Raw genomic sequence first — 27096 nt, 5'->3', positions numbered from 1 at the left:
TCACTTTCATAACAGCGTTATTCATTCATTCATTAAAAATTAAACACACAGGATACGTGATGCATTGAAGTTTGCAGGTATCAGTGAATACTTTCTTCTCGTTTCTGAAGTTTTTGAAAGTTGAAGTTACTCCAATGGTTTCAATATTTGTTTTGCTTTATTTAGGACAATCTACTGCTACAGTTAACTATTAGTTCCTATAATGGAACAGTGTATGTCGGAGGGGCCCTGCAGATGGGGTTTCAGTTTCAGAATCACATCTTAATGGAGTAATGGATGCATTTTTAGTTACTATATTGAGTTTATATTTGTAAGAAAAAATGTGAGGTTCTGTATTAATCATCTCTTTTTCACTAGAAGTTGCTGGTTTCCCATTGTGATGTTAGAAATGTTTTTATTTTTTTTCTTTTTGGAGTGGAAAATCATTATGCTCCAATGGCTTATGATGTAGTTATGTGATAACATCTCTGTACATTACTTCCCATGTGAGAATGCAGTAATGAAAGCTTTGATTGGTCAGTGCTGAGTGCTACGCTATGGAATTTAAAATGTTTGAAGAGCTATAGTGTGGTACACTGCTTTGTCTAGACCAGTATATGACCTCTTTGGCCAACATCAGATGCTGTGATAGTATACAACAGTGGGCTGAGCACATAGTGTCAGACAGTAACTTGGGACTGTCTTTAGTCTGAGGTGATAGTGTATCTTCTGTCAGTTCTCTTCCTACTAAAAAAGAACTGTCCACACAGTTGTTTCGTGTGTGCTTTGGAGCATTGTTCCTGTCCTTTTCTGCATCTTTCCAAGTTGTAATCACAAAATCACAGAATTATCAAGGTTGGAAAAGACCTAGAAGATCATCTAGTCCAACTGTTACCAATACTTCCCAGCTAAATCATATTCATCAACACAACATCCAAACGTTTCTTGAACACTCCCATGGTCGGTGACTTCACCACCTCCCTGGGCAGTGCATTCCAATGCCTGACTACCCTTTCCGAGAAGTAATACTTCCTAATGTCCAGCCTGAATCTCCCCTGGTGCAGCTTAAAACCATTCCCTCTAGTTCTATCACTGATTACACGAGAGAAGAGGCCAACCCCCAGCTCACTACAACATCCCTTCAGGAAGTTATAGAGAGCAATAAGGTCTCTCCTGAGCATCCTCTTCTCCAGGCTGAACAAAGTAAGGTGCTAAGATGAGGAGCAGAACTACACGTTGCCGTTCATGAAGTGGTATGCTGTGAACTTACACAGAGAAATAATTAGTTTCTCTGTTTTCTCTGGTTTTCCTAATGACTGACTACTTAGAGCTTGTTCCTTTCCTCCCCACAGCATTGTCTCTCACACCCCTGCGCTGTATACAACCTGTTGACTTGAATTTGGTGAGAATGTAGGAATATACAAGTGACAAGAGAATCTTTGGGCTAAGGGTTTCTGTTACTGTAAAACTTCTGCTGATGTAACTAAGCCATGTTGGAGTCAGTAGCTTTGATGACTGTTAGAATGACTTTAAAGCCCGTTCCCAGCAATGTTTAAGCAATCTGTTCTTTTCAAGAGCTGGGCAGCAACTCAGGGTGGCTTCCATGACCCAAATGCGCATCTGACTTATGTGCTTGTACGTTAGCTGGCATACAAATGTATACGTTTATTTTCTTTTTAATTGTAGGTATTTATGAGCCGCCATTTGTTGTACTATTGTGGTGAACCTACCCTGGATGTGAAGATTGCCTTTTGTCAGGTGTGTGTTCCTTACAGGTAAAACAAGGTACAGTACACACTTGTACTTTATTTTTCCATTTATGCTAATAGAAATAAAAGTTAATTTCAGTGGCGTATTGCGAGTAACTAGCTGTAAAAATTAAAGTAAACATAAAAAATAGAAAAATGCATCACAAAAATTACTTTTCTAGTAGTAGTTTGATTGTCATCATTTGCTCTTAATGATTTTTGCTTTTTGCCTTCCCCAAATACCTGTTGCTGTGATGAAAACAAAAAAAATCTTGGCTGTTCTTCCCATAAACTTAATGATGAGACATCTTCATCCAAAATAACTGCACCTGCATCAATGCTTTCACAGAAATATGTGAATTAGATCTTTTTTTTTTATCCTACTGTCCCTTTATGTGAGACAGAGCCTTTTACACTGTAATCAATGAATATAATTTTCTGTCCATTAGTCTGCATTTGCTAGGAGTATGGAGAAAGTAATTGAATTGGTGAGAGATTCATACTGTTCTCAGTTGAACAAAATATGCTGTGTAGGTTGTGGGGTCATGAGACTGCGTTATAGCCAATTATGCACTTGAAAATCAGCCTTGAAATTGTTCAGTCGCAATGCATTGAAGTCTACAACAAAGCTCAAGCTAACTTTGTGAGCTGAAGAAAACTGTGTATTTGGTATGCACAATTTTTGGTTCTGATGGTTAGGTTAAGTTAGTTAACGTAGATAGATGTCAAATCTCTAAATGTGTTTTTTTCCAATATGAATTCAAGGTGACTTTTTAGTTATGAAATATTTTGTGTTTGAGTTCTTCCTTGTTTTTTGTTTTACTGGTGGTGATGTTCTTGTTGTTTTGAGACTGAACCCATTATTGGACTTTCTGAGGGAGATTAGGGAACAGTCTTCATTTTTTGAGCGATGAGAACTGTGTTTCATTCCTGGAAATGGAACTGGGGTAAACACTAGTACTTCCCTTTACGTCACTTACATCCTGGGGTTAAAGACAGTGAAAAGCTCAATTCTAAAATGGAATGGGCTGTGAGCTGTATGTAAGCAGAGAACATGAAACAGTGACTTATTGGAAATTTGGTTTTCTGTTTTTTTAACTCAACAATGCCAAATATTGGTTCTGCTGGGAAGGCTACTTCTGACCTTTCTAAATCTTCAGCTCTAAGTTGGATCTAGTCTACTTACTTTGAAAAACTGCTTAACAGCCTTCTCTGTCCTTTCTTACCTTCTGAAACATTTCCATTTTACATGTGCAAGGAAACATACTTCTATCATTTCCTCTTTACATTCAGCACTACTTCAGTCTGGACATAAGTCGGTTCCCAAAAAAGTATAGTGAATGCTTCCTGTCAATGAGTACCCAGTTCTTGATTCAGTCAGTAATCAAAACATGCTGCTATAATTAATCTTTTGCTGACACTCCAGTTTCATAGGAGTGTTTGTTCATAGAATCATAGAATGTCTAAGGAAAAGACAGCTAAGATCATCTAGTCCAGCTGTCATAGCCACAAACAGTACTTAATGTGATATTAGTGTTTTTGTTAAAGAATATCCAATGAAGTCAACAGCATTTTGGATGAGTTTTTATACTGGGTCTTGGAAGTATCCAAATCATTTTGTCAGGACGCTATCTCTGATAGAGTAGATTTTATTCACGATTGCAGTGGTGGATGTCCTACAAGCAGGAGTGTACCTATGGATGCAATAGTACAGCTTTTGTACCTTGTCCCCCTATGCTTACCCCCTCCCCTGTTTTCCCATTGGCTGGGCACTCCAGGTTCACAATCTCACCAAAGATTTACATTTGTGAATTACATTCTGACACTTGTTGATTCCTGTGCTATCTCATGCCAGTCAGTCACCATCCTGTTGTGCTTCCAACATGTCTCAGTACTCTCCTTATCATGTTGGTATGGTGATTCTCTCCAAGGATTCTTCCATTCTATCCAAAATCTAATGCTATCCAAAAGCTTTGTTTGTTAAACAAAGGGGGGATGCCAGGCCTTCCCAGTGCCTCTTCAAGTACTTCAAGGGCAGTCATGACTTGTTCTCTGGTTTGATCAATCTCATGCAGGGTGTTCTTGCAATATGTATGACAAAATATTACATATGCATTCATGCTGACTAGACATAAATTGTTGCTAGCTGTACAAGTATATTGCTAATTATTTGTCTTTGTTAATGTCTCTATTACTCGGGTGCTGTCTGCCCGGTACCAAATATCAGTAAGGCTTAGAGGTATTTCAGAAGGCTGGATGGACAGGAACTGCAGTCTTTGTGCCTATAACCCGCTACTTAATCTCTATGATTATAAATTAATTCACGTATATACTGAGCATGCATTCCTGGGGAAGGTTCATCTATAGGATAAGTGATGCAAACTATAAAAACCCTCCCCCCAAGTAAAGTAGAAAGACTCCCAAAAAGAACTATGGCAGTGGAGACCATGAAATAAAAATTCTTATCTTTAATGCAGAAGCAACATTTGATTCCCACACTGGGTGAAGCAGATCCAAGTTAAAGGCCCATGGCAGTACCCAAAGAGGAGCTGTTCAAGAGCACAAGAGATACTACTCTGTCATTACAGGAAACAGGATTTTGTCCTTCCAGCACTTGCTGCACTTACAGCACTTCATGATGCTCGTGTATTCAGATGTATAACCTGAGGGTAAAAGCTAGTTTAGGCCGCTTCTTTATTTTCTCCAAAAAGATGGGCCCTGATCCAAATTACACTCAAGAACATACTTAGCTTTAAGTACAAGAACACACCCTCAGAATTAAATGTTTTACTGCATTAAGATCTCAGCTCTGGTGGTTGCTGTTCATATGTACTGCAGAGGGCAGGATGTGGGATATAGGCGCAACCTGGTAATATTTGGTCAGTTGTTTGGTATAATTTTAGAGAACATTCAACAGTCAGTTTTATACAGTTGGATCCTGCTCTGCTGATCTGTTAAGAGATTCTGGTGATCATATGCTGGAGCATAAGATTTTTTTTCACTGGAAAAATCTCTGGCTGTCATAGGTCTATGTCTAATATGTTGGCTGTGTGGAATAGAATTGCTGACGTGGAAGATCCTGCTCCTGTTGTAGTACGTGCATCACTGTGGACTTCCCACCGGATACTGAATTGTTCTGAAGTGTTCTTTTAGAGGTGACAGGTTGAAAAATACCTCAGTGATCATTACCACTGAGGGCATATACTTATAATAACTGTCGTGTAGGGACTTCTCTCTCATCTCCTAAAGTGCACAGCTTTGTGTGCTATGGCAGGAAATATAGGCTGCTTCTTTTAGCATAGAGCATATGGCAATGGGTCTGCTGGTTATATATGACACAGTGCCAGCTCAGCATGGTGAGAATATGAAGAATTTCCAACTTAAAGAAAGAGGAAAGCCCTTTTTAAGAAACAAAACATGATTGGGGAAATATGATTTCTGCTTATTTGCAATGTAAACATTAAGTCTGTCATTAAACTGCAGTTTGGTAGCCAGATGTTTTTCTGGAGGAGCTAAGGAAGATGACATCTGTTTTTGAATAACAGAAAGATAGGACAAAGGTCCTTAAGCTTATAGAACTTCATGGGTTGTTAGTAAGGCTGCTCTTGCCAACAGGCCACATCTTTAGGGTTTGGTACACTCCTAAATTCCTACTGAAGCACAACATGACACAGACCTTGGATTTTGAATAGAAAAGGATGTCCAAGTGCTGAATAATAACTAACAATGGATGCTGCCAACCAACATGAAGAATTGCACAGCCTGGCCGAACTTTCACATTTCCTAAACGTTAGCTGTATGGGATGCATTTATTTACACTTCATTTGCACACCCTCACACACAGGAACTGCAGTTCTGCAGTTTGTGACTGTGCCTCTGGGTGGCCTCTGCCAGGGTTTGGTAATTGCAGCACAATACAATTCCATGATTTTTGACTTGAAGTAGTAGTCATAAATTATCTTGTCTTTGAAAAACACCTTTTTATTATTCAGTTTTGTGCCTGGCAGCATTTCCATTCTGCTGCAATAATATATTTAATTTTCTTCCAAAAAGCAGGCAGTGGCATTCTGAGATAAGATATCTGGGACCCAGCCGTGCATACTAAGAAAATGCTCAATATGAATCACCAATGTAATATCACATGCTAATCCTTTGGTAGGGCACCATCATTAGTCCTTATTGGACAGTTTAAACAATTTGATGCCCCAGATGGAATATGTCAGTGTTTCTGCATAATGAAATTGAATTGATGCTTTATTGATGGCACTTAAAGAAACCTTCAGGATGCATTTTCAGTTTGCGCAGAGAGTGTTTTTTCAAGCTTCTACTCAGATTGAGCTTTAAATAATTCCCCAAGAACAGCTACCAAAAAAACCATTTAATGTATCTTCAGATGTTTTTTTCACCTGTATTCTGATAACTTGCTTTACTTTCCACCTGCCTTGAACAAAACACTTTCTATGCAAAATACTTGCATCCATGAACACTTAAAAATCAGATGATTTTGGAAAACTTTTCATTTTTTACCAGCAGAAAAGACCAGCTTTATCAGTTCTCCGTTGATTCATTCATCAGGTTTGTTTCTGAATTGTTTTCTAAATTTGATAAGCCACTTTAGTTACAATTAATGCCTTAATCACATTAGACAGAGTTTCTTCTTTAACCATTAAATAAGTTGTCTTGATCAGGAAATGTCCTATAATTATGACTTCCACTCAAAGGGAGAGTAATTGACATTCATAAACCATTCTGTAGGCACTGTCCTGTCTTGCAGATTTCTGGGACTGAAGTGCTATTATTTAAGATCAAGTACCCTCTATGTCTAGCAAGAGATGCAATTAAATTATTCAGCCTCTTATTAAAAAAAGGAAAGTCTTTTCATTAGCCACCTTCACAGTGAGTACTGTAATTATACAACTGTACCCAGAAATATAATTTTTGAAATAGTTATACCTGTGCTGTTATGTGCTGCCTTTTCACCCTTCTTAAAGGATGCCACGGTGTGTGTCAGGACACAGCATCTCACAACTTCTTCCTTGTTGCTTTACGTGCTTAGCAGAAGAAAGCTTCTCAGCCAACACCTGATACCTCATTGTGGTTTTCGTTTAGTGAGAAACTCGATCTATTTGAAAAATAGTGAGCTATCAGTATGAGGAGTTAATCCCATCTTAGTTCTCCTGTGCTTTAAGCATGCTGAACCTCAGGGCTCTCCCGCCATTGCTGAAAAATCAGCCATCCTTTTCATTTCCCAGTGATTCAATGCTTTGGCCAACTTTCAGTGGCTATTTCTCTCTCCTAATCTTAATTGTATCTTGTTTCCTCCCGTATTGTCTCTTCTTTTCCAAGCCAAGTGATTCAGAATGACCTGATGAGTACAAACAGCAGTTTCCTCTCCTCACTGCTCTTGCGGTTTGGTTGTGGCTGCTGCTGTTGCTTCCCTCTGTTTCAGAGGCATGCCTTTGCCACTGTCCAGTTCCTGTCACTGTATAAGTAAGAAACATTCTTACCTCCACTTCCACACCCTCTCTTACATGTCTCTTTGCTTTGTATTCCCTACATTATACATTTTATACCAATCCAGTCCCTGTCTGTAAAGAAACCTCATTACCAAGAATCATTAATCTTAGCATTTCTGGATGAAACTTCTTCATTGGAGTTTTGTCATCTCTGTTAGAAGAGATTAAACAAAAAGTGTTTAATTAAAAAACAAACAAACAAAAAGCCTCAAAAGGTAATAATGTTGTATTCCTTATAATAAGTTCCCTTTTAAAACAGAATGTGCAATGCAAAAATGGTGGAACAATCAAGGACTGGTCTGTCAGAGCTGAGCTGTTTGCAGGACAAGTCACCAGGCTACTGAGATGCTGAGTTCTTAGGAGTGCTGCCTGTGTCTGGGATGTAGGAGGAAGTTAGTGGAGAAGCACTAATGGAAGACAGAGAATTAACCCATGACAACATAAAAAGCACTATAATAAGGAGTACTGTGTGATGAATGTAGTCCTTATAGGTTAAGAATGAGATACGATAGCGGGGAGATGTATTGTGATGGGGCTGGTAAGATAAGTTTAAGAATTTACCATACTGTGAGTGAATGCACACGTTTGGTATTCTGTGTGGGAGATTTGATCTCTACCTGTGCTGTAGATCTTTGTATGCAAAGACACTGCCTATTTCTTAAATGTAGGCTTCTGTGACTCTCCAGATGTACACAACGAAGTCTGTGCCTATTAAATCCAAAGCAGAGGTTTGGTAAAGTCCACAACTGTGGCATTTGGATCTCCTAAGTGAATTGCAGCCATTCACTCAGGAGGATAGGAGCTAAATGGTTCTGCCAGCTGTACAGACACACACTTTCAGAGCTGACAAGAACACTCGTGGGACTTTACCTTCTTTCAGAACTTGCATTTGTATAATCTCATCATCTGACCTTTTGGTCAAATGGTAGCTTCAAGATATTCATATTTTGGACCCTGATGGAACACTGAGTGTCTGCTGCCCACAGTGTGCTGACCTCCTTCCCAGCCTCTTTGTCTGGGATGGAGTGGAGACAGCAGGACCCTGGGGAGCCATTGTCACTGCCAGCACAGAATGATGGCTCTGTTGCATCCTGTACATCCTTGAGCATGATGCCAACTGCAGATGAGGAAACAGTTTTTCAGTCTTTCATCTAATTCTCTTCCTCACTTGTTTCACACGTGCAGAGTCGTTTTGTTGTCTTCAATAGCCTTGAATCATGGCACACTTAAATGCTTATCTCTTCCTGTAGGCATTTCTGTGCACTTGCAAAGATGGATGCTGATATTGAGGAAAAGTTCCTCCTCAGCTGATGCTTGTTAACATTCTCTGAGATGGCTCTGATTGTCCTGGAGATGTAGATGAGAGCAATTGAGATTAAACTGCCATTAGTGGGTTTTATAGAAGCTAAAAGATGGATGTGAAGTGCTGAGCTCTAAGAAGTCCTTCTGTTGTGAGTTTATCAATAATAGGGGGGAATGGTGTTCAGAAACAGATGTCCAGTTAAAAGTAGTCAATATCCTTTGTTCATGGGGTAAAAGTGGATAAATAAACAGGGATAATATCAGGAAACAATTCACCTCAAACTACAGAAAATAGCGTTGTAATTTTGTTGTGCTTTCTTATCTCTCTTTATTGCTGTATATGCTTTGAAACAAAGAAGAAGGAAAAAAAGAAGAATGCAGCAAGTGTATGAGCCCCATTCTTTTATTCAGCTGATTGTTAATGAAGAGCTTCTGATTTCTTTTTAATGAAGATTTCTGTGTTTTTGAGGTGGTGGTATCCACCAAATATGAATGAAGGTTGTCTTCTGGGTGTGTGCGTGCTCCATTGAGAGCATGCATTTATTTGTTTAGGGTAAAGTCTTTCTAGCTGAACTTTAGTAGACCATTTCCTTGTCCTTGTTTCAGAAGTGACTGTTGAGTTGACTTGGAAATGGTTCATAATTTGCTTATTTGTCACTTTGATATGGAGGTCTGATCAAATGCAATTAATGCAATAATGCTGTTGATTCATTGCTTTAGGGATTTGATTTAAATATTGATCACAACAAGGAAAAGTACATAGTTTGTCTTACAGTTCTTATGAAAGTAAGCATTCTCTCATTCTAAAAGTCTGTGTTACTCACGGGAGAGCTGCTTGTTGAAACTACTGTGTTCTGATCAGACTGTATAAGCTCCTGTTGGTCAGTATTGCTTCAGCTACTGTTGGAATGACTGAAGGAAATGCAAACAGTAATTATTCAATTAATTAAGACTTCCTTGGATTACAAGTACCTGCCTGTTGGAGCTGCAGCACTTCAGAAACCTACCTGTATCAGTGTGAGGTTTCTAAGGCCAATCATTCACAGGTTCTGCCCAACTTGGAAAGAAGTAATGTTGATGTGTTTAGGATCTTCAAATCATGGTGGCAAAAATAACTTATCCTATTAACATCTGTACCAAATACTTTGCTGGTGAGGAGGTAAGTACCTCCTGTTGGTGATGCCAACAGGCGATGGTTCCCCGGGTCTCAGCAAGGTACATTCCCCGGCTTAAAAAATGCCCCTGTATTTGCTCTTCCAGAAGAGCTGGCTGTGATTCAGGCTTTCTAAGCAGTGCAGTGATTATGCTGACACTTCCCTAACATTGGTTTTGCAGTAACGGATGTTAATGCTGAATATAGTCTGCATTGTTCTGATAATGACATCAGGATAAAACATGATGCAAATGTGTTAGTGTAGCCAGAGGGAGCTGGAATTATTTCCTGCCTATCAGGAGCACATTATTCAAATAAAGCTGCTCAGTTCCAGGTCTGGTAGGAGTAGCTGAGCAAGCTGGATTTATTCATCTGTCTGCACATAGCAGTAGGAGCTTTGAGACTAAGGCTGCACAGTGCAAATCAGATGCTAATTTTCTTTCTTTAGATGGGAAAAATCTATACCTCTTTCAGAGTTATTCCACTCTTTAACCTTGGATTTAGCACTTGTGTCAGTGTGGGTATGTTTCTTCCTTTCATCATTTGGGAAGAGGCGGGATCCTTTGCCCTGTGTCTGATTAATGAGTAAATGCAGCGTTTCTAATTGTTCTTCTGAAATGAGATTTTCTGTTTGAATGCATGGCTGCAGACAGGACAGTTCAAAGCCTCCGAATGAGGCAGCTGGGGTTAACCAACCTGTCAGTGACCACGGGCGCTCTGGCTGGATAACCAACAGAAAAAGGGCATTCATTCATCACAGGGCAAACCAAAGAACCCCAGTTATTGGCGGGATCAGTTCTCTATTTTTATTGCCAGCTTTATGGAACACTGGAATTAGGTATTTTTAAAATGAAAGAAATCATATTCTTCAAAGAAACTTTTTGTTTTTCCTTTTCCCGTCAAAATTTGCCTTAGTATTGTTCAGTCACATAACATGGTTGATTATTCAGATTTATTGAAAAAGCAATTTACATCAGAGAGACTAAGAGAATTCAAACATTGCATTTGTGAGCATTGGAAATGAATGCAGAGGAAGAGAGAGGCACATGAGGCAGCAGATGTACATTTGGGCTCTATTTCTCCTCCTCGGAGTCATCTGGGGAACATGGACTTCCATGGATGAATCATCCACTGCTCCAGGACAGCTCTATGACATGCTGAACTCCTGTGTCCTGTGCTCAGCATGGCATAGGATGGAATCCTCAGTTACAGACATGAAATCACAATATTTATCTCATAGTCAGTATATATTTTACTCCATATTCTTTGGTGAACAAAGGATACCAGCAGATATCAAGTGTCTGTAATGTCAGATGATGCCTACACATACGGGCAAGGTTACAGCTCTGTAGTTCTATCTTCTATGCAGGCACAACAGGTTTGTAGTAACTTGTATTAATTTTTTGTGAAAATAATTTGTTTTCTAGGGTCTAACATAATGGTAGGATCACAGGAACGGCACTTCTGGTTCCTACCAAACTGGTGAACTCTCCTCAGCTACTGAACACTGCAGCCTAAAATGGCAAGGATTTATGTTTTAAAATGGAACTGACTGTGTTTCCTCAATATTCTGATGTTTTACAGCTTGGGTTTCTGTCTTCCTTCCCAACCCCCTTCCCTTCTGCACAACAGGGATTTGGGAAACAAGTGGATGTGTCATACATTGCCAAGCATTACAACATGAGCAAAAGCAAAGTTGACAACCAGTTCTACAGCGTGGAAGTGGGTGACTCGACCTTCACTGTTCTCAAGCGCTACCAGAACTTGAAACCAATTGGCTCTGGGGCTCAGGGAATAGTTTGGTGAGTATCAGCACTTTCTCTTTGCTTTTAAATAGGATTTGCCTTTTGCATTTCTTCACAGTTTGCTAGTTGCAGACATTGTCTACCATTGTAAAAATGAACACTGGGCAACAAACATCCTGAGGCAAAAGGAGTCTGATAAATTCTGCTGCTGGTGAGGATGTTAGCATGGGGTTTGTTTCTCCACATAGTAAAATGCAACTAGCAAGGGAGAAGGAGAAAAAGCTGAATGCAGTTGACAACTGTGATGCTATTTCCAGGGGCAGTGCAAATTACATCCCGGGCAAATCTTGTAATTTCAGTCTTCGAGCAGTGAAAATCAGGGAGCACTGTGTAGGAACTGGTCATGACTCAGAGCATTCTGCAGCATCTGCAATGGAAACCTTTTGCAGCGAGGTAGCTGCCAATGAGTTCTCAAACAGAAAAGGGCTAAATGTAGCTTAAAGTGGGTTAATTAAAAGCAGCAAAAATAAAATATAAAGTCTTTTTTTTTTTTTTTTCTTTTAAAGGCAATTAAGCTAAGTAAAATCTTCAAAATAAAGTGAATTTCTCTTCTATACTAATAGTTGACAGGAGATGTTCAGAATGCCCTGGGACAGAAAATCAAATGAGAAGACAAGAAAGCTGAAATTGAAAGTACTGCCAGTTCCACCAATGACTGAGCAATACTTTGAGGCCACAAAAGACAATACAGTTTCATGGGACAGATGGAGAAGTGTTATGTGACTGATAGGGCAAATGATCATTTTTGTTTAGCATCTGCCATGTTGTAGTCTACCTGCCGTGAGCCGTAATTTACCAGAAAAATACTAAGCTGAGAGCAGCACATTAAGAACCAAAGGTAAAGCAAGAACTTGGTGAGAACCTTCACAACTTAGCCAGCTTTTTGAGACTGCTTTAGTGTAGGAGCCGTTATTTATGGAGTAAAAATAGTTGATTATTACTGCTAAATGCCAACTCCGCATTCAGAACAGAGCTGTTGCCAGCAGTTGCAATAGGTGTCCAGCTTCTGGACTTGTCCAAATCTTCAAAGCTCCTAAGAAGCTTTTCTTGCACTGTGAGAGTTGAATGCTGAGAATGGTTTTCTGCCTTGCCTGACCACAGAATTGCAGTGCCCACATCCTCAGAAACTGGGACCTGTTTTGTAGTAGTTTATCAATAATTTGCTATCAAACCCTTCAGTACTGATTAGGTGCACAATACACATTCATCTTCTGTGTCAGGAGCTGCCTCAGCACTCACTTCAGGACCAGATTCCATCTATTAGCAGCAGCATTGCTTTCACTAACCTGGAGAAGAGACCCCCCCCCCAGTGCCTCCATCTTGTCTTACGTGATTCTACTGGTAGATTTCAGCAGGGGAATTTGCATGAGCAGTAATACCTCTCATGGAACAGAAATGGGCTGCTGGAAGCAGGGACTTGGGCTTAATTTGCTATCCTGAAATTTACATCAAGGACAAAAATCATTTTCCTGTTGTGGAAACATTACAGTAACAGCATAGAATTATAAATGTTACTAATTAAAAGAGTTACTACTGCAGGGGGAGAACCATTTTGAAGTGTTGATAAGTATCTGTTCAAAAAGCATCTTGGACATTGAGCTAGAGTGTTCTTTGCTTTTTAATGTATGTAGACAAGTGATTGTTTGCTTCTGCAAATGCCTAAACTCTCACACAAAATCACTGGTAAATAGTGATCCAAATTATGGTTATCTGTATCAATTCATGAGCCTGACATAAATTTGATTTTTCTTTTCCTTGTTTTTGTTGTTGTTTTTTAACTGGAACCAGCAAAGGCTCGTTAAGTAGCTGTAATTACTCATAAGTCTTGGTAAATTTATTTTCACATCTGGCTAAAATTTTTCTCTGCTAAATTGGTTTGTTTCATGTTATTTACTGTTTAAAAAAGACAGTTTTAATGCTTGCTTTTACCTTAAAAAATCTGTCATAAACAGTTGTTGGGGGAAGAATTTATTTATTTTGCTTTCCATCTGCACAGCTGCCAGAGATAGGATGGTAAACTTGAAATTTTTATTTTTTTTTTTGAGCTTATTGTGAAGTAACATTTCATAGCAGGACCCAGGGCTGAATTATGGTCCTTGTTACCAAAATAAAGCAGCCGTATAAATTCATAAATAATTTTGTAGGTGAGCAGAGTGTTTCAATACAGTTCATAGAGAAAGGAGCCCAGATTTTGGTATGTGTGTCCTGTTCTTTAGTGGAGATCTTGGCCTTGCCTTTCACAATCAGCTTTCTCAGAGTAGTTCACAGGCACTCATTATTCTCTCTTACTCCTGCTCCCCAAAGCTACCTGTTCAGACAGCCACACTTCTGCCCATGATGGAAGATTTTCTTAGGGAGCTGGTAGATCGTCAGTGCTAACCTTGGTGTTCCAAAGGAGGGACTTCCTCTACAAGCACCAGTGAAAAGGCCCACATGTGGGACCTGTGATTTCATTGTGCTAAGATGCAGCACCAGCTGTTGGTGAACAAAAGCGGCTCTCTGATGAATAGGAAAAGGCACCAGTGTTACTAATTGACTCAGTGCAATGAATTCCCATATTTGGGTCTTGAGGTAGTTGGATACCTTCTGTTTGATGGAAGTCTAGGGAAGAACAGAAGGTGAGATCCCAGTATCTCAGAGTAAACACCACTGTACAAAGGATTATTGGGATTGTTTCCTCTTCCTCCGTAGTGGAGGACGCAGCTGTTGTGTTACATGGTGGACTCGGAATGGATTGTTCCCAAGGGCTTGCAAAGGCATTGCAGATTTTAAGTTGGTACTTTTGTATCTCCTGCCTTGCCTGAGAAAGAAAAATTCAGAAAAAGTGAACAAACAGAGCAGAAGGTGGAGATTGGATGTAAGCAAGGTGTTTTTTGCACAAAGGGTGGTGAGACAATGGCACACTTGAACAGAAAGGTGGTGGATGCCCTGTCCCTGGAGATGCTCAAGGTCAGGTTGGATGGGGCTCTGAGCAACCTGATCTAATTGCAGATGTTCCTGTTTATTACAGACGAGTTGAGCTAGATGACCTTTAAGGGTCCCTTCCAACTCAAGCAATTCTATGGTTCTGTGACTGTCCTTTTTAAAGACGTTGGGTGATGAATTAGTGTGAATTAGCTCAGACATTTGTCTGCTGAGATGTTTTCAATGAATGTCCTTGAATGATGGATGCAGAACAGTTCGTTATTGAAAGATCTTGTTTTTAAACTCCTTGGATTTTGTGTTTCCATGAAGTATAATGCTTTATGAATGGAATAAGGATATTTTTGTCTTTGTTTTTATGGTGTCCCATTGTGATCAACCCAAAAGAGAGCAAAAGCCACAAATCCACTATCATGTCTCACATTTCTTACTATCTCTGCTAATCAACTGTTCCTCTTTGGGTACATATTTGGTGTGCTCCTGATGTAGGAGTAGTATAACTGGGAACTACAGAGTGCAGAAGGAGAAGACATTTCAAGATAGACATTGCCAGCTTTTTTTTAGTATGCTTGTAAATTTTTGTTGGCTTTGTAACTCAGCTTCCAATACTGCTTTGCTTTCTGCTCTGTACGCAGTCAGTAGGGTAACGTGAGTGAAAATCTACAATACACAGGGATTCATAGGAAAAAAATATGGGATTTTGAAGAGTTGCTCTGGTGCTTCATGTTGTCATTGCTGGAACATCAAGAAGTGATTTGGTGGAGTTACCCTGTAGGAAATACACTCCTGTTTTTCTTGCTGTAGCAAAAGCCTGTAGCAAACCTTTCCACATTGATGGAAAAGAGAGTAATCAGGAATGGGGTCTGAGGACTGATTTAGTCTGAGAATATTTCTAATATGCATTTATAAAATGCAGAAGCTGGAATTTGTGTCATCATATTTGAGTGACCAAAATAAGTGGTTCAAACTCCTAAGAGGTGAAAATTATCAAAATATGTGAAAGCTGTGCAAAACGTTTTAAAACTAAAAAGGAGAATTTGAGAAGCCCATATTTAAGACCACTTTGGAAACCCGAGTCTGTATTTCTTCATGCATTCAATTTTTTAAACTAAGCATACATAACAATTTGTTTTCCTTATGAAAAGGAAGCGAGAAAGAAATTTTGAGAAATAGTCCTGCTTCCAGGCATGTAATTGGACCTGGATGATATGGTCTAAAGGAATGATTAAATAATTTGATTCCATTAGAAAATGTGATAAAGAAAAGGCTAAATTAATTCTAATTGAAAGTGGGGAATTGTTCATTGAGATACTTGGTGAACGTGTCCTTAATCATGATAGGAATTGCAGAAGCCTCTCTGCTGTACCTGCTACACCAAGCTGCTTTGTGAAACTATTCGTCTCCACCAGTTCTCATTGTGCTTTTATTTAATCTTTTATTTCTACCCCTTGAAAATAAGTGTTAGATTCCTATGAAACTGGATGTCAGAAGTAGTGGTGCATGCTCTTCCCTGCTGATGTGGTACATGGTTCCTTTCACTGGCTTCTTTCTTCTCACTAGACAATCTCTCCTTGTCCCAGCATTTTTCTCAAGGAGAGGAAAAAATGGAAATAGCAGTCTTGAGGCTCAGGAATTTGCCATAGAAAAAGAAGGAGCTCCTCTAACATGTATGTCCCCTGTGTTTGTCATGATTGCAGCGCTGCATACGATGCCATCCTTGATAGAAACGTGGCCATTAAGAAGCTCAGCAGACCATTCCAGAACCAAACCCACGCCAAACGTGCTTACAGAGAGCTGGTCCTCATGAAGTGTGTGAATCACAAAAATGTAAGTCTTATGCATGGAGTCAGACCGCTGTTTTGGTTTGATCAGAAGAAAACTCTTCTTTTGGGGGTCTTTTTTAATTTAAAATTTGGAAAAAGAGAGAGATTTGAAAAGTAAACTGATCAAGAGCTGCTTTTTCTCTGATGATGTGTGGCCACATAGGTGAATGGGTTTCTTTCATGTACATCTGTGAAGGCTGTGCCAAATGGGAGCCCTGATAGGATAGCAGGGATGATGGAAGGAGAGAGAGCAGAGCATGTTTTTCTCTACTGTTTCTCTGTAAATAGGGAAGTGGTGGTTTTGTGGAGGCATTTTATTCTGAATATTACTGACTTCTTCCTGAGCCATAAAGTGAGAGGTGTTGGTATTAATCGAGCAGTGAAAAATAGAGTTTATCTTTCAATACATGCTTCAGAATGAGTTTGACTGCTTTGCCTTTATCGCTTCTATTCCTCCTTTTGTTTTGCTCTGTTTTTCAGATTATCAGTTTATTAAATGTCTTCACACCACAGAAATCTCTAGAAGAGTTCCAGGATGTGTAAGTAATACAGGAAATAATTAAACCAAAGCTTTTGAGATGGTGTTTTAGTGTACCGTTAATGCAATAACTCAGCAGAACACAGAGGTGATGAGCCACCCTGAAAAATGTCCATGTGTAGTCTGCACTGTGATCAGACAGCTATGTGCATGCCTGTGTTCAAAGCATCTATAAGGTGCCAATACTGGGTTTCTGAAGTGCTGCAAGTGTGCAGCAATTTGCTCTGAAGTAATTTCCTGTAAGAGTGACAGATGTGGAACATCCTTTATGTTTGCTCTGTAATAACCTGGCTGTCTTTAATTGCTTGCCTGGTTGACTCATACTCAATGCAGAGGACAACTGCATCTCTGCTGGGCATTGTACAGATGCACAAGCACTGCTGTGCAGAGTATGGAGCTGCACCAAATGGAACTACAAATAGTGTTGTGTAGTAATATTCCTTTTAGCTTTCAGTCCTCCCCATATCTTGTAAGTGTGGTATTGAAATGTATTCCTCTTCTGTAATCAGATATCAGCTGGTGATAAGAGACAAATAGTTGTTGGAGTTGGGTGAGGATGGTTTTAGTATTATCATATGAATATTATGCATCATATTGTTCCTGCAGACATATGTAGAGCACAGGAAGTAACCAGTGCTGGAGAGAAGATGAAGCATGCATCTCACATAGAAACTGAAAACCGATTTCTCACCAAAATTTGCTGTTGTGTTACAATTAGGATGTAATTAAGTGGTACATCGAAGTTGAGCAATTTGTGATCACATAAGCTGAGCTTCTGAGATGTCTGCTAAGAAATGTGCCAATGTGTTCAACCTATTAACTTCCTTGCGAAGGGGACTGAGTGCAGGTTTTGCTGAGGTTGTCAGTGAAGCTTATTTACCAAAAGCTCAGGACCAATTATTGAGTTAGGCTGTGCAGTCTTAGGACTGGAGCCATTTCATGTGCAGACACATTTTGGAGCTGCTTAGACTTCACTCAGGTTCCTGCATGTGCTGTGGGAGCCATTACTGAAGGCCAAGTGGCCATGGCATGGGACACTTGTGACTTTTCTGACATTGTTAGTTACTGGAGGCAATGCTCAGCACAGCTGATAACCTTCCTGGCTTTGCTGTTCCATTTAGTTATCTGGTGATGGAGCTGATGGATGCCAACCTGTGCCAGGTGATTCAGATGGAGCTAGACCATGAGCGAATGTCCTACCTGCTGTATCAAATGCTCTGTGGCATCAAGCACCTGCACTCTGCGGGAATTATTCACAGGGTAAGGAAACTCCAGTTTGGAACTCAGGGTGGCAAATGCCATCCTTGTGGAAACCAGTTGAGTTTCTTGTGTGCTGCGGATCTAAGCCCTACTTCCAGAAAAATCACTGTGCATTTACTAATCATAGCCCATTCCATTCACTGAGTTGCCTCATGTTTGTTTTAGAACTGTTCTTAGGTAATGTGCTTATTAAAAATAATGATAATAATCACCAATATGCACTGGAAATCACCAAAGTGATTATGATCTCTGAAATGTCTACAGAAATGTTATTGCTCCTTAAAACACGGCTGCGAGTATGGGCGGTAGCACTGTGATCCCCAACAACAGAAGAAACAGTTTGTGTGACTGTGAGCACATGAGGCAGTGCTGAATGGATTAAAAACACCCCTATTCTTTATTACAGTGGTCTTGTACTAATTTTGTATTTTCAGCTGAAATATATATATATATGCATATGTCCTTTCCTTATGAAATTGTTCACAAGAGGTATGTTGCCTTACAGTAAGCAAAGGCTTTATTTCTTGCTGTGTTGTATGTACATAGGAGGATGTGGATCTGGTTTCAAGATAATTTCTGAGAAAGGATGAGTTGATTTCTTATTAAAACAAATGAAGCAATAAACCATCTCCACGTAAGACAGTTGGAATATCTCTGTGAGGCTGACAGCATTAAAAAAAATCCCACAAAATAGTACTTTAATAATCATCTGAACTTCTCAAACAGCCCAATGAAATTATTTCACACCAGTAAGCTCCCACCATATGAGTACAGCCTCAGGGTACACCCAGTGGGCAACACTTTTTGCAAGATATTGCAGAGAAACAGGTGCAAAGTTTTTGCCAGTGATTTCTGATTGAAACCATCAGTGAAGTAGTGCAAGAGTATTTGAATGTGCCTTGAAAAATTAATGTCCATCACTGCCGTGGCTATGGCTTTGTGCACTCCTTTCACTCTTTTGCAATCTTTTGCAGGATTTAAAACCAAGTAACATTGTGGTAAAATCTGACTGCACGCTGAAGATTTTGGATTTTGGGCTGGCCAGGACCGCAGGCACCAGCTTCATGATGACTCCGTACGTGGTGACACGGTACTACAGAGCACCGGAGGTCATCCTGGGAATGGGCTACAAGGAGAACGGTAGGGCTGCATGTCGGAGCACACAGGTGTGAGGTGGATCTGTGGCTGTAGGGGCACCAGGAGGAGAAACAGAAAATGTATCAGGAAAAGACATCATGAATATAAAAGGCAGGTGATGGGGAGGAGGTTCTCATTCTTGGGTGCTGCAGGCACCTACTCTTCTTGGGGTGTTAATAGGGGATGAAGTTGTCAGTGTGGTATTGCTGAATAATGGGAGATCGTTCTTAGTTATTAGTGAGCAAATCAAACTCAGACTAAGAAGGGAAGGAAGGGATAAAGCACACAGTGGAGAAAAGTGCACGGTCTCAGGTTCTGTCCTCAGGAGCTGCCACTCGTCTTTTTGACAAAGAGATTAATCAATGACAGAGGTCATTAATTCTTTGTAATGGTTGTGAGTTCACAGTGCAGATCTTAATGGGAAAATCAAGAAAGTAGGCAGTTACTGAGTAGATTCTAACAGCACAGAATAATATTTATTGAGAGCAATGTTTCTTGAAGGACTTTGATGTGTGTTGTTATCGACTTGACCTGAGCTTGGCATCTTTTACAGCTCCTTACGCCAAATACCCACTTGTTTTTTCTTTCAAAACATGTAGTAAATAAATCTTCATTGTTATAATTGTCCCTGAGAGGACAGAAAATGCACTCAGTTCTCAAATAAGAAAATCTTAGGGACACTTTAGTGATGAAGTGTACAGCTGGGAAAGTTCCAAGAGTTGTTGCCATATCTCCCAGGGAAGGAACAGAAGGGCTGCTCTTTGCTCCCTGCTCCTGTGCTGCCACATTACTGAAGCTCCCCTCCTTTTTTCCCCTTACTATGCCCATTGCCTGTGTAAGGACTATTCACTGCTTTCATTTTCTTTCTGCACTGGGTTGGCTAAAGATATACCATTAACACTGGTTTGCTGTGCTTCCCGGGGAAGCTCCCAAAGCCATCACTGTGAAGAAAACTGCTGCAGCCTCAGGCATGCTCCTGCTGTCCTGTGCCCCATACCCTGTACCCTCCTTGTCCCAGATGGAACGTTTCACCTTGATTTTATTTGACCAAGAAATGAGTTGTTTGTTTCTTTGGTTTGTTATGGATAGAATGTTGGTTCAGATCCTCAAGCAGCAGTTGTAGATAGCCCCTAAGTGTGATACGTATCCACGTGGCCTTTGCTTACAGGAGTAGTTCCATTGGGAACCTCCTTTGCACTGCTACAGGACAGAGTCCGCAGACTATGCAGTTGCAGGTGGGTTTTGTTTAGATGGTCATTGCCTGGGCTGTTGGTTTGCCACCAATTGAGGTTTTTGGTGTTGGTTTTTTTTTTACCATAAACTCAGCATACACCATGATTTGGCACAGTCGTTACTGGCCAATGGTGAGCCTTTTTCCAACCCTATTGCTTTTGAACTTCTTGCACCATTGTTGCTCACTACCACCAAGCCAGCTGACACAGCTTGTAGTTAATGTGTTTATTTGAGCTTCTGTAAGATGTGGGGAAAGAAAAAACTAAAGATAAAATGATTGGTACTGCTCTGCTCACCCTGCTCTTTGTCCCCTGCTTTAGGAGTGAAATGTCATAGTTAACTTTGCTTTTTTTCCTCCTTCTCCACCTCCTGTCTCTGCTGTCCTAGTGGATATATGGTCTGTGGGATGCATTATGGGAGAAATGGTTCGCCACAAAATCCTCTTTCCAGGAAGGGATTGTATCCTTGTGCCATGTGCTGCAGCTTCACCCATCAATTGTTCCTCTCCTCCACCCACCCCGTGTAAACAAATGTACCGCGATTACAAAGATAGAAGCAAGAAACTGAACCCAGAGATACGAGTGAATAGAAATAGCTCACTGCTGATATAGACAACATCAAAAATGAAAAACAGATGCACAGAAATATTTCAGCCAAATAAATTATTTTAATGGCTGTAATCATTCCACTTTATGCAGTTCTTCTGTGATACTGATAAGCAACATAGGAAACAAGCATTATGATTGCGAATTGGATAGCTTTGCTTGTTATTCTTCAAAGGAAAACTATGGGGAAAAAATCTTATTTTGCCCCTTCTGGTTCCTATAACTCTGTTTTTCTGCTTTAATGATTTGGAAACAGCAATGTCGTAGCATTTGTGGTGACATCATGACCTTTTGCTTGCTAATGCATCATGGATTCAGGTTCATATCAATGCTGTATGGGCTCCTGGTTGGGCCAATACAACATTTTTTTTTCCTTAAAACAAGAAGAAATAAGGTGTCTGTATCTCCAGTGTGGTTTCCAAATGGAAATAAGGTGCTCAGTGTGAAAATGAACTTTCCCTTACTTGCATGATGTCTGTCTTGTAGTTTAAACTGCATTTCCTTCCCATCTTGTTCTTCTCTTCTTGGGCAATATTATTTTTGCCAATTTCAGGGTGGTGAAAGCAATATTAGAAAATGAACAGAAAGAGGAGGTGCGTACTGAGCCCTCAGATTAGCACAAGCTCAGCCAGACAACCCACCTGTATGCCTGGAAGGGCAGGGAGTGCACAGCTGGCCCATCAGAATAACATCCACCATGCCGTGTTGTTACATATTCAAAACCAAAGCAATTCCCTTCAGCAGAGATTTTCTAAAGATCTGTGGTCCCAGAGACTACCAGTTGGGATGCTAGTTGGACAGTTAGGTGTTACTTGGCTCTGAAAACATTCAGATCTCTAAATGCTCTTTTCCTCTACTTTTATTTTTATCATTCAGTGAAAAACTGTGTGTTGTAATAGAAGTGAGTTTGAGTTTTCAACAGTGAGAACATTTCTGTTTGAGCTATTTGGAGATGTTTAGATCATTTTTTTAGATTATTAAGCAAGCAACCAAAATACAGGGGAAAAAGAAAAGAAATTTCAGTGTAAAAATGTAGCACTGTGGTTAGCAGATGGCTCTCCTTTACAACAAGAACATATATCGTGTCCTGCCCATTTCTAAAGGCAAAATATATTAAGTCATATAATTTAAACCACATAGTTTTGAAAAAGATCACGTGAACATGGGAATTGTTGTATTTCTTTCTGGCTCTGAGAAAAATCTGTTATGGCAGTGTCTTATTCAGGGGTAGCATCAGAATATTGACTGAGCTTTTGAACAAATCCTGAAAATTTAGTGTGAAGTGTCAAATCAACATTGTAAATCACTGCAATTCCATCCCCGGAAATGTTGTGTGTCTGGGCTAGGCCACAGCTGCTACTGTGTGTTATCAGAGGCTGTCCTTTTTCAGGTGATTTGGAATAAAAAGAATGGAGGGATAAGGAATAAAAGGAATCTGAGGTCCTTTATCTACAGAACCTGGTAGGACACTTGAGCCAGAGTAGGGCAGAGGATTGGCCATTCCAATGGTGTCAGTTTGCAGTGAGCCCACTGTTGTCATCTGCCTAGAGTGTAGCAGAAGGAAATCACACATAAAATCCGTATATTTCTTTTTAGCTGCAAAGGCAGGGAGGTTCCTTTATCTGATACTGTCAAAAATGCAGCTTTCGGTTGGCTTCCAGATGGATTTACAGATCAAAGAATTGCTGGCAAATCCTAGTAATCCTTTGTAGTCAGCTGTTTGCTGGATGCTTCCTCCATTCTTGTCTCAGTTACTTGGGTATTAGTGGGAACAACTGAAAGCTGCCCAACTCTGAGCACTGCAGAAGTACGAGAAGTTTTGAAAGCTCCAGGACTTGGCTGAAAGCTGTGTCCAGCTCTCATTGATAATAACTTCCATATCTCAGAGAATTTCACGTTATGGATTGGAAATGCATTTGTGTATTATTTTTTTAAAGGTAAGACAGAACTCAAAGCAGTCTGAATGCTTTCATGTGAGATAAATGTATTAGGATCAGAGCTGATGACGCCACAGCAATGTTCCAGTGCCCCACGTAACTCAGTGGGAAAGAAACAAGGGTAATAGCATTCATTTTCAGTAGTGGAGAAGAGGCATGGAAAGGTTCATGTTCCAGTGAGTTTATATGAGAGTGCTTAACAAGATCAAATATTAAATACTTCTTTAGCCGTAGAAATACATTGCAATAGCAGCCCAGTGTCTTAAGTTTAGTATGGTTTAGGGTATTTATAATCTGTTTTTTCGTGGGATCCAAACCAGGGAGCACTCTAGAGGTTCCATATAGTGGAAACACTTCCACATGTTTTGTGGTGTGCACTTGCTTGAGCTGGCTGGAATTGAGTGAAAGTGCTCTTTGGGGTGTTTGTTTTTCTGATGCTGCACTACTGGAATATATCATGCTCCATCTGAGTTTGGGGAACAGAGGACTGAGACTAGTGGAGCATGATAGAGTGCTCTCAAATCCTTCACAGGTTTCTGACCACTGCTGCTGGATATGGGCTGTAAAGAACCCCTGACCTTCAGCTCAGTTTCTCTTGAAGATGCAGTGACACTTCAGCTCTGATCTGGTTTGTTTCTGGTTGGCTCAGAAGAGCAGCAGGGGGAAGGCAGGGAAGAAGGCACCGATTATTCTCTTCGGTCATCAGATATATTCAGATGTTTATCTTCCCTGCTTCTTATCTGACAGTTTTAGGAAGTTTCCTTGCCAAAACCTGAGGAGCAGAGTAGAAGAATAATCTCTGCCTCACAGCATTTTCATTTCAGTAGGCAGCCAGTGGAACTTCTCGGCCTCAGTGATGTCCCAAGGCAACCTCTTCCTGCGTCTCACCACCTCCTGGCTTAGGAGCAGGACTGGAGTAAACTCTTCGAAAGGGCTGATAATAGCAGGACTAGGGGAAATGGTTTTAAGTTGAAGGAGGGAAGATTTAGGTTGGATGTTAGGGGAAAGTTCTTTACTAGAAGAGTGGTTAGGTCCTGGAACAGGACCTAACCCAGGGAGGTTAGGATGCCCCATCCTTGGAGGTGTTCAAGACCAGGTTGGACGGGGCCCTGGGCAACCTGATCTAGTAAAGGCGTATGTCTGGTGGCCCTGCTAGGCAGGGGGGTTGGAACTACATGATCCTTGAGGTCCCTTCCAACCCAGGTAATTCTGTGATTCTGTGATTCTGTGAATACAAAGGGGTTAACAACAGCTGAACAAACAACTGCTTGCTCAATCTTCCCCTAATTCTTTGCATGCTATCCAGCTTGTGATGAAAGCAGCAACAATTTGCATATATGGGTTTGCTTATTGCTTCCCAACATGGAGCCTTCTGTTCATTTCTCTATTTGTTTATTTATTTGTTTTGGAGAGATTCAGCTTCTCATATGCTAAACAAAGCAGCAGATAACCTTTAGACCCGGCATGGAGCATTTTCCTCAGATTCAGACGTTAGCAATCAGAACCCAACCCCTTTTTAGCTGTTGCTCAGTGTAACACTGCAGAAATACATGTAACCCAGCAGCATGATGCTTTCCTTTTTCTCCCCCAGCTTCCGGCCCTGAGAGAGCAGGCTGTCTCTTTTCGTGCTTCCATGCCCTATGACTTAATCATAGAGCAAGGACAGCAGAGGTAATGTGGTTTTATGGTGTCACTACTGGGAAAAGTACCACCTTAGTTCCATGCTGGATGTGAAGAGTGCGATTTCCACACTGTGTTCCCGTTTAGATAGTGGCTAGCAGTGTTTAACCCAGCTGAACTGCTCTTCTTTGTAACAGGTGAACAGTTCCCTGATTTGCTCTGGAATTCATTGCAGAGGGTACAGCTCAGTGCTGTTGTGTTTCCACTGCCACATTGAGAAATGAATGTTCCCTGTCACATAGAACAAAAATCAGGAGATTCCTTAACCTCCTGCTCACTGCTAGCCTTATGGAGTGCTGATGGGAGGGAGCCAGCAGGCTGTAAGGGGGCACTGTGGGAGTCCAGTGTTCTCCACAGCTTCTCTTCAGACCCCTGAGTAAGAGGTGAATGTGTCTTCATGGGATTCAGGCTGCTTTTGTGGCTTCTGCCTGTTCAGCTTCAGGATACATGGACATATCTCTGTAGCTGAAATGAGAAAGGAAAAGCAGTTTGCATCTCCTCATGGAATGCAAAGAGCAGCATTGACCTGCAGTGCAAAGCGGTGTGAACCTGGATAATGAATGCAAATGGAAATGGTAAAAGAGGGAAAAAAAAACGTACCACTCAGTGGATTTGTATTATAAAGGTTTCTTGTGACACAGTAAGCAGCTGTGGATCTCATTCAGATTGTTGGGGGTTTGTTTGTTTGTTTGTTTGTTTTTGTTGTTGGTTGGTTGGTTTTGTTTTGTTTTTATATTTAATATTATAGTATTTCCACCATACTGGGGTCAGGAAAGCTGTATGAGTGAATTTCTCCTGGACCTGCTGTGCTGCCACAGCCCCTGCGTGCATGAGTGGAACAGCTCTGCAGAGTGCAGGGCAGATCCTATGCCACATGAGGTCGGATACATCTCTCATTGATTTGTTGTTGTGTTCCTGTTTGCTTGTTTACCTCCATTTCATTTCTGTTTTCAGTCGACATGTGGTCAGTAGGGTGCATCATGGGCGAAATGGTTAAAGGTGCAGTGTTGTTTCCTGGCACTGATCGTATCCTTCCTCATGGCCACTTGGCTTAGTGGGCACCCAACCCTTCCCCCCAAGTCCAACACACAGGGCTGCTGCAGACACACACTGTGCTGTTCCAAGCAGTGGAGCTCAGTCTCACTTCCAAATCCTTGAAGCCCAAATGTCTCTAAGCCATCATCTTACAGCCTTACACACAGCTTATTTCTGGCTGTGCTGTGTTACAAGTGTCTGGACATCGTGAGTTTTTCCTGCCCCATATCTGAGAGTCCTTAAGCTCAGGCTGTGATGCATCGGGCCCAAGTTGCTGTTCACCCTGGGATGGTGGGAGAGAAGCTCTGCAGTCAGAAGGCAGACAGGAGTAACTCAGGCCTGATTTCTGGTCAATATGCTAGTGGTGGTGGGTAGCAGAGAAGGAAATGGCCACAGGTTAGGGATTTTCACCAACAGAGTATATGTGCATAGTGTTACATACATAATAATTCAATGTAGTGCTCCATTTGTGGCCTCACTCATGCTTTTAAGGGTACAGTATTTTAATTAAAATGCGAAAAAGGAATATCTGAAGAGCAGAAAATAAAGTAATATTTTCACATCATCTAATAATATTCTGCTTTGAGTTTTGCACCAACTGGTATTGTACTGAAAGGAATGCCAAAACTCCTGTGAGTTTCATGTGATCAGAAGCACATCTTGTTTGCAGGTGTGGCAGAACCTCTCACTTCCCAGTGCCCCTGAAACTCATTAGCGCTATTAGTGCTCCAGGAGGGTCTGGCCCAGGTTGTGCCACTGTGTTTTCTGTGATTGGGGGGGCGTAATAATCACAGTGCAGGTTGAGTGCAGCTTAGTGCTCCAGTCTGAACTGCTTTAGGGCTTTGGATTGAAGTGTTGCAGGATTCCACTTGAGAAATCCGCAAATAAATACAACAGAAATTCCCTGAATCATAGGATGTTTGGGGTTGGAAGGGACTTTTAAGATCATATAGTTCCAACACCCCCTCTAGACCAGGTTGCTCAAAGCCTCATCCAGCCTGGCCTTGAATGCTTCCAGGGAGGGGGCATCCACAACCACACTGGGCAACCTGTTCCTGCATCTCACCACCATCACAGTAAGGAACTTCTTCCTGATATCTAGTCTAAATCTACACTCTTCCAGTTTAAAACCATTTCTCCTCATCCTGTCACTACCTGCCCTTAAAAAGTCCCTTCACAACTTTCCTGTAGGCTCCCTTCAGGTACTGGAAGGCAGCTGTAAGTTCCCTCTGGAGTGTTCTATACTCCAGGCTGAAGAACCGCGGCTCTCTCAGCCTGTCCTCATAGGGAAGGTGCTCCAGCCCTCTGATGATCTTTGTGGCCCTCCTCTAGACCTGCTCCAACAGCTCCATGTCCTTCTTGTACTAGGGACCCCAGAACTCTGTGCAGTACTCCAGGTGAGGTCTCTTGAAAACAGAGTAAA

The 27096-nt window shown here is 40.9% G+C and overlaps 1 protein-coding gene across 38 annotated transcripts in view; it reads left to right on the top strand.

Annotated features, from left to right (window-relative positions):
• The window catches only part of MAPK10 (mitogen-activated protein kinase 10), an 84579-nt gene that overhangs the window by 47967 nt on the left and 9516 nt on the right, over positions 1-27096 (top strand). For 12 of the 38 annotated variants that reach the window (XM_085546725.1, XM_085546739.1, XM_085546738.1 and 9 more), the window contains 7 exons: positions 1666-1764; positions 11331-11500; positions 16123-16252; positions 16729-16787; positions 17908-18046; positions 19021-19186; positions 20804-20875. In XM_085546725.1, coding sequence (XP_085402851.1) covers positions 11379-11500; positions 16123-16252; positions 16729-16787; positions 17908-18046; positions 19021-19186; positions 20804-20875 — 688 coding nt within the window. In that variant the 5' untranslated portion in view covers positions 1666-1764; positions 11331-11378. Of the gene's footprint in view, positions 1-1665; positions 1765-11282; positions 11501-16122; positions 16253-16728; positions 16788-17907; positions 18047-19020; positions 19187-20803; positions 20876-27096 lie in introns of all 38 variants that reach the window. The other 26 variants (XM_085546727.1, XM_085546731.1, XM_015861674.3 and 23 more) reach the window with 4 other exon arrangements.

The sequence above is a fragment of the Coturnix japonica genome, chromosome 4 (genome assembly GCF_054131305.1).
Source record: "Coturnix japonica strain WE chromosome 4, WE-NBRP24, whole genome shotgun sequence".
NCBI lineage: Eukaryota > Metazoa > Chordata > Aves > Galliformes > Phasianidae > Coturnix > Coturnix japonica.
This window is presented reverse-complemented; position numbering and strand designations above follow the sequence as displayed.